Source organism: Bidens hawaiensis, unplaced genomic scaffold, assembly GCF_021521415.1.
Source record: "Bidens hawaiensis isolate Kalapana, Puna unplaced genomic scaffold, B.hawaiensis_p1.1 tig00019083_1, whole genome shotgun sequence".
NCBI classification, from domain to species: Eukaryota; Viridiplantae; Streptophyta; class Magnoliopsida; order Asterales; family Asteraceae; genus Bidens; species Bidens hawaiensis.
In genome coordinates, this window is record NW_027492899.1 from 173401 (window position 1) to 181046 (window position 7646).

A 7646-nucleotide genomic window follows, 5' to 3' on the forward strand; every position below is an offset into this window, starting at 1 on the left:
CCTCTTTCCAAATCCTCCAAACCGAACCCATCAGATTCAAACTGGTTTCTATCCAATCAGGTTCGAACCGGTTCAGTCTAATTCGGTCATCAAAGAGGGACACTAATGTCATTGTAAACCTCTAAAGACAACTAGATTTTATAAGATTGATGACTTTACCAATCACATATGAAACATCAATTTCAGTTTTTTATTATAATTTACAAGATCCCATATACATGTACAAATCATCAATGCTTAATTATTAATATAATGCATAAGTTGTAATGCATAAAGATACAACACAAGCAGTAATGTTATTTGGGTCTATATGCTATGACAGAATCAAGATTCTTCAAAACTTATACCTCACAACTTCATATTCTTTTTACAAAAATCATTGCAAGAATATAGTTTTGTATCATGGCAGTAATATTATTGTAACTAAACAAGTGCATCCATCCTATACACAAAGAAATCAGACCATTTGGTTTGCAGTGGATTCCTAGTTACAAAGAAATATGTAAAAACAAAACAAAATGATCAAACAACAACAATAACACTTGTACACTCGGGTGGATCAAAAAATAACATTCTTCTCATTGTCGGGTTTTGGGCTTTTCGGGCCTAGAGCGAGGAATAGCCAAGATGGTTACGAGCCCGCTTGCAAAGGAGGCAGCTGCTGCTATAGCGAAGGACGGAGAGTTGCCTGACCCAAATAACTCGTCCCATGGTCCACTTCCAAGAGAGACCACAATCTATCAAAACAATATGGTTATATATTATTTGATTGCTGTGTGTTAACTTTTAATATATATGAGAGCCTTTGTGAATATATGCCGCGGCTATTTTGGGGAAACTAAATACAATCTTGTATCAATATAGCCTCGATCTATATTGATTAAGGGTGGTAACTAAACACGAACCTAAAAGTGACATAAACCCAAGAATCGTGTCATACATATGAACCCGAGCATGTATTCACGGGTTAACCCAAACTTTTTTTTTATTTTTTTATTATTATATTTCTAAAATAAATACTTTAAAATTACAATTTTACAAAAAAAAAGATACAAATGTATGTAAAAGACTTACATTTTAATGTTAAAATTTTACATCAATTTCTCTTCTTTTAAGTTCTAAATATTGACATAAATTAGCCAACCAATTTAATTTATGACAATGACAGAAAATAAAATATGTAATAAATAAATACGTTGAACGGTCAACCCATCAACGAAACAAATAGGTTGACACAAACACGACTCGTTTACCTAAACCGGTTCATGGGCTTGACCCAAACCGTTTATGCTAAACCAAAACCCATGAATTTCGTGTTACATTCATGTCGTGTTTCTGTGTCGCGTCAAAAGTGCACGCCCCCTATGTTGAACCTATTATTTAAACAGGTCGACCTGTAGTCAACTAGCCAGCCCATTTATATAATTATTATAACCCGTTTAACACGTTTACAAGTTACAACTTAATTACAACCCATCTAACGCATTAGATAAATGGGTTAAATGTGCTGCACAAATTTAACCATGTACATGTTAGGATTGAGGTCTTTTGCACGAATAAATATACGAGTCATGTTCATGTTCAACGACTGAACCCACTAACCAAAAAATGTCACGTCCCTAATTTTCAATTAACCGTTTAAAAAATAACTTCATGTTCAGAGTGTAAACAGGATGATACAAATGCTCCATCCAGAAACTAACCATATAAGATAATCACTTGTAAAAAAACGGCTTGTAGGTTATAATTTACGAATGTTTAAAGTTCAAATAACAGGCTACTATTTATGTAAGTATATACCTGTGGAAGCACAATGGAGACATTTAGAACACCCATTGACAACCCTGAAACAGAGCATATATCTTTAGTAACCAAGAATCTTTATGCAGAGATAATAAAAATAATAAAGAAAAGTAAAAGAATTCCAGGGCCCACCTTGACCAAGTCCGAGAGACTCGATTCGTGAGGCTACCAATGCATACGGGACACTATAAGTAACCTGAGTCATAAAAAAAGAACTTGCCGAGTTCATATAGTTCTTGAAACATGATTCTCAACACAAAGAAACGGGCCAGCCGAGTCATATAAGAGTTTTGTCAGAAAGTACAATGGGTCAAACATATAAATCTTTTTTTGACTAAAAGTTGACTACTTTATACACCGCATACCATAATGGTTTCCGATAAACTAGAGATGGCTATTTCAAACCATTTACTTAAGATGACTCTATTTGGGTTGTGTTTTACCATAACAAACGTAAGACGGGTCAAGTGAAAATTTTGGCAGAATGCAGAATGGGTCAAACCGGTTAGTTGTTGTCCAAATTTTAGTTTTTAAAAAACACCATCCAAAGTTATTTTATTCGAAGATTTAGATGGTCATAGTAATAAAAAAAAATTGTAATAGAAAATGAACAAAAGGTTTTTGCAGGTCAACCAACCCTCCACGCCCATTTCATTCCGTATTATAAAATAGACCGTTTTAATTTGTTAAATAATTCAAATATTTAGATGGTTACAGTAATAATACTATAATCCTAATCACGCACTAATTATTTTATCTTCTTAATAAGAAAATGAACGATAGTTTTTTGACCCGTACTGAAAAATACATAGTTTTTTTTAATATTTTTTTCAAGATTTAGATAGTTATAGTAATAATACTATTATTCTAACCATGCATTGATATTTTCATTTTCTTAATTAGAAAATAAATAAAAGATGTTTTCACGTCAACCCAAGTCCCAACCCTCCCCATCCATTTTGACCTGTACCGAAAAGGACCCGTTTGTTAGCCAACCCGCCAGCTTTGCCATCTCTACATGAAACTAATCATCCACTATGATTGATCAAGAAATAAAGTATTAAAAAAATAATATAGTTCAGAAAAGTTACAGTTTGAAATCTTGCAAGTTTTAACTTTGACTACTAAATTGTCAACCGATAAAACCAATAACTTTCTGCAAAATCTCATAAAAAATGGCATTTTAGTAAAAGAAAGCATCTTAAAAAATATTTAAAAAGGTATTTGGTTAAGATATGGTTTAGTTTGAAATCTTGCAAGGTCTGACTTTGACCCTACTAAACTATCAACCTAAAAAACCAATAAGTTCCTTTAAAACAACATAAAAATTGAAGCTTTAGCAAAACGAAGCATCTTAAAATGTATTAAAAAATATGATTTTTAAAAACGTTGCAATCTTTGACTTTGACTTCACTAAACTATCAACTTCAAATACCAACAATTTTCTCCAAAACAACACAAAAAAGAATCGAATCTGTAACAAAAGAAACAATCTTACAGCCAATGGCATTCCAAGAATTGCAAAAATAACCAATGCCGCGATCACAATCCCATTAGGCACACCATCACTCCCATAATCCGTGTTACTTGCCACAAACGAAAGCAGAAGCATCGCTAGAAAACAAATAAACATAATAAAATTTGATACCCCCCAAATGAAACCCGAACCCCATCTCCTACAAAGATTCTCCATAAACAAGGATGTTATCCCAAGAATAACCGAATTCAACAACAGCCCAAACGCACCCATTCGAACCCCATCACTATACTTTTGATCCCCATTCGGATCCCCACCATAAATCTCTCGACCCATCCAATCCGTGTCGAAAAGAGTAAACGGAAACCACCCAATCCACGTTAAAGAAGTGGCGAAAAGAATCAACCAAACGGGCCTCGGAAGGTACTTAAACGTTCCAAACATCTCCCAAAAAAATGCTTCTTGAGGGTGGCTTGATTCTTGATTAATGGCATCATGAACTGAAGTCATTGGTTGCTCGTGAATCGCGGTTACACTTATGTATGTCGTGAAAATGATGAATATGACATCGATAAGGAAGGCGGATTTAAGGTTGGCACAGTTAATGTCACATGATGTGTTTAAGGTAAACGGGAGAACCTTGTACCAACTGCTATAAGCTCCTGTTGCATAGCCGAGAATGTTACCAACCGCCATGAATAAAGAGTAATATGCATTTGCAACTCGGGTTCTTCGGTGGTCATTACCTAATAAAAGATATATTTAATGCGTCAAACGGGTAATAAGACAGTCCAAATGTTAATCTTGTAAGAAAAAGACATCATCTTTATTGTCAAATAAATGAAAATAATAAAATAGAGCTGAATAATGTCACATTTTATTATGTTGTTGATGTCCTTATCATTCTATACATTTCAATATGACAATATGTAGTTGATGAAAAATGAAAAATGAAAAAACAATAATAATTAATACAATACATAGTATGTTATTGTCATTATCTCACAACTCTACCGAACGAACATGACCCACATATGTCCATAGTTTCTAGGGACCAATTATTCAGTTTAATTAATAATGTATCTATTCGAATAAGACCTTGACAAGAAATTCAACTTACAATAATAATCGCATACACCAACAATCCCGACAAATTCATCAAAACAAAAAGAACGATCCACAATTCCTCGTAGCATGTTTGAAGACACAAGGTTATTCCGCAGGCCTTATGGGTCCAAAATGTAGGGGTGTGCAAGAAACCGAGAAAACTGATCCAGAACCCAAAAAACCGAAAAAACCAAACCGAAACAAAAACCGACGATTTGGTTTTATGTTTTTTGTAAAAATTATGGTTCGGTCTTGATTTTGCATGTAACAAAAACCAAAAAAACCTAACTGAACCGAATTTCTAGATTTTTATATATTTATTTTAAGTGATTTACAAAAATTTAATAAATATGTAACTCAAATATTTTTAGCCAAATGTATAATAGTAAGTTAGTTAATAATCAACAAAACTATTTATACCTAAATCCATTATTTTCGGCCTAAAATTTTCAATCTCAAATTGCAAAAACCGAACCCAAAACAAAAACTGAAACCGAAAAAACCAAAAATTGAATGAATTCAAAAATCCAAAAAACCGAAGTTTAGTGTTAGCTCAAAACTGCATTGAACCGCACCACACACACTGCTACCAAAATGTATCTCTACCTATGAACTTAACCCGTGTATTCTCGGTTCCTATGAGCTATGAACTTTACTTTACCCGTGTGTTCAGGGGCGTTTGAATGCGCGTTTTCTAATCGATTATTACTTATTACAACTTAAACAACTTAAATTGTAAGCCTATATCTTCAATAAACAAAATTCAACAATAATTAAACAAACTTATACCAGTAAGATCAGCAAGCAGGGCTCTACAAGGCCCCTGAGTGGCATTATTCGCCATATCAAGAAACCAAAACCCGATAACAAACACGACAATCGCTCGGGTTTTCTTCTCACCGTCACCAAGAAACCCCCCAATATCGGCAGCAAAGCCGATCAGCAACACGGAGATAATAATCGAAGCACAGCCGATGACAATAAAGGGTCTGCGGCGGCCGTACTTGCTGGTGGACCGGTCGCTCATGTGGCCGGCGAGTGGCTGTACGAAGAACCCGGATAAGGGTCCGCAGAGCCAGATGATGCTGGACCAGACGTGTGGGATACCGAGTTCTTGAACGTATGGGGTTAGTAAGGAGAGTTGGAGGGCCCACCCGAATTGGATGCCGCAGGCGACGGAGGCTACTCGGAGGAGTAGGCGGAGTGGGGTTCTGGATGGTGGTGGTGGTGGTGGTGGTTCGGTTGGGGTTCGACGGTGGCGGGGTGGTTGAGGCTGACCTTCCGGCACCACCATGGTTGAAGTGTAGAATTGGAATATTAATATTATTATTATTATTATACAAGTGATGATGTGTGGTGGTGTTATTGTTATTGTTATGATTCCGGTGGTGGTGGTGGGATCGGTGGGAAGAGTAAGTTACACGATGCTGACAAGCACCATAGTTGATGATGTGGGATTCTTAAACCTTTAAACAGGACAAGGCATAACTGGATACCATCATGGTATTTGTTTTTGTTTTTGTCATCTTCTTACAAGATATCTATACATTATATTAAAGCAGAACAATTTCCACGTAACATCATTCTAGGGTGTTCATATAGGATACCACCTCAATTCCATAATTTCCTTTGTTAATTATGCCAAATCACTAATTAAACTACATTTATCCCATTAACCCATTTTAGGTATATTTCTCGCGGGTCTTCATTATCCATTAACCCATTAACCCGTAAATTCAAATACTATATTTAAGTCTAAATTCTTCTGCTTGCACTATTCACAAACCCTAATTGCCGCTCTTAGCTTCTTATTTCTGCTTAATATTTCCGATGCAAGGTAAACTTATATAAATTAATTGTCGGCAACCTTATTATTTTTTCCGGTTATTCTTTCTTACAAGTTTTATATGTTTATTTTCAGGAATGGCTGATTTCAAAAAAATCAGTTTAGGTTGTAAATCAAAAACGGTCATGAAGGTGATATGTGAACGTTTTAAGTTTTTCCGGTAAGTGTTGCCGGTTTATTTTTCCTATCGTGTTTATAACGATGATTTTTTATATTTGTTTCAATACTTCATTTAACTTTGTTAATCAAAATATGAACTTTCATGATTAATAGATGCTTCTTTCGCTTTTCCGGTATACCATGGTCATTCTTACAATATCGTTTTTCCGGTAATACCTTTTAAATTTCCCGTCTTTTAATTATTGTTTAAAACTCCATAATATATATATTAATTGTCTAATTTATTATTTCAGGTTATTGTTCGACTCATCTATAGTAATATCGCTTTTCCGGTATACCATGGTCATTATGACAATATCGTTTTCCCGGTAACACCTATTTAATTTTTCGTTTTTTAATTATTGTTTAAAAGTCCATAATATAATTCTTAATTCTCATTTTTATTATTTCAGGTTATTGTTCGACTCATCTATACTATTATCGCTTTTCCGGTATACCATGGTCATTCTGACAATATCGTTTTTCCAGTAATACGTTTTAAATTTTCCGTTTTTTAATTATTGTTTAAAAGTCCACAATATGATGATTAATTCTCAGTTTTATTATTTCAGGATATTGTTTAACCCATCTATACAAATATCACTATTGATGAAGACTTTAGTATCTGTATTTTTATTATTTATTCATGTATATATTTATTTTAATTTTCAATATTCATGTATTTAAATATTTCAATTATATATATTATTTGTTTTCCATTTTGTTAATAAATTAAACCATTAACTATTCCATTTATAATAGTTTGACTTTCCTAATTTATGGATATAACCGAATGACCATGGTATACATTGACTTTTCTCAATTAATACAATTAATTTAATTTATATTAATATACAATGAGTAAATCACTACTACCATTTATACTAAAATTCTTAATATTAATTAACCGTAATTTACATAATAATAATTAAATCAAGTTATACAATTTTTTTAAAATTAAATGTTCATAATCTATAAATAATAATACATAATACGAAGTAACAACTTTACTAATTTACCTTTAAATTGTTAATCAAGTTATACAATTTATCTATGGTATATCTATACATTTTTTTATATGATTTGATTTTTAATTTTAATTTATAATAAACAAAAAATCCATATTAATTGATATGTTTCCTTTTATTTCATTAAATATACGTTCAAAAGTCTCATGTTTCCTATTTAACATGTTTCCTTTAATTTTGAAAAAGTCAATATTCATTCAAATCACATTCATTCTGGTTTAATGTT

At 33.0% G+C, this 7646-nt stretch overlaps 1 protein-coding gene across 1 annotated transcript; it reads right to left on the reverse strand.

Annotated features, from left to right (window-relative positions):
• Window positions 1-363: 363 nt before the first annotated feature.
• On the reverse strand, window positions 364-5731 carry LOC143557700 (sucrose transport protein SUC4-like). The gene is made up of 5 exons (XM_077046708.1): window positions 5177-5731; window positions 3302-4026; window positions 1936-1999; window positions 1801-1844; window positions 364-737 (listed from the first exon to the last, which is right to left on the reverse strand). Exons 1-5 carry the CDS (start codon window positions 5679-5681, stop codon window positions 579-581), a joined length of 1497 nt encoding a protein of 498 aa, XP_076902823.1. The 5' UTR covers window positions 5682-5731; the 3' UTR covers window positions 364-578.
• Between the last annotated feature and the right edge of the window lie 1915 nt (window positions 5732-7646).

Excerpts from the sequence above, each read along its gene's own strand:
- LOC143557700 (XM_077046708.1), bottom strand. The coding sequence starts at position 5,681 with ATGGTGGTGCCGGAAGGTCAGCCTCAACCACCCCGCCACCGTCGAACC. Across the intron at positions 4,027-5,176 it reads CCTGCTTGCTGATCTTACTG|GTAATGACCACCGAAGAACC; the intron begins GTATAAGTTTGT and ends ATCTTTTATTAG. Across the intron at positions 2,000-3,301 it reads TTCTTGGAATGCCATTGGCT|GTTACTTATAGTGTCCCGTA; the intron begins GTAAGATTGTTT and ends TTTATGACTCAG.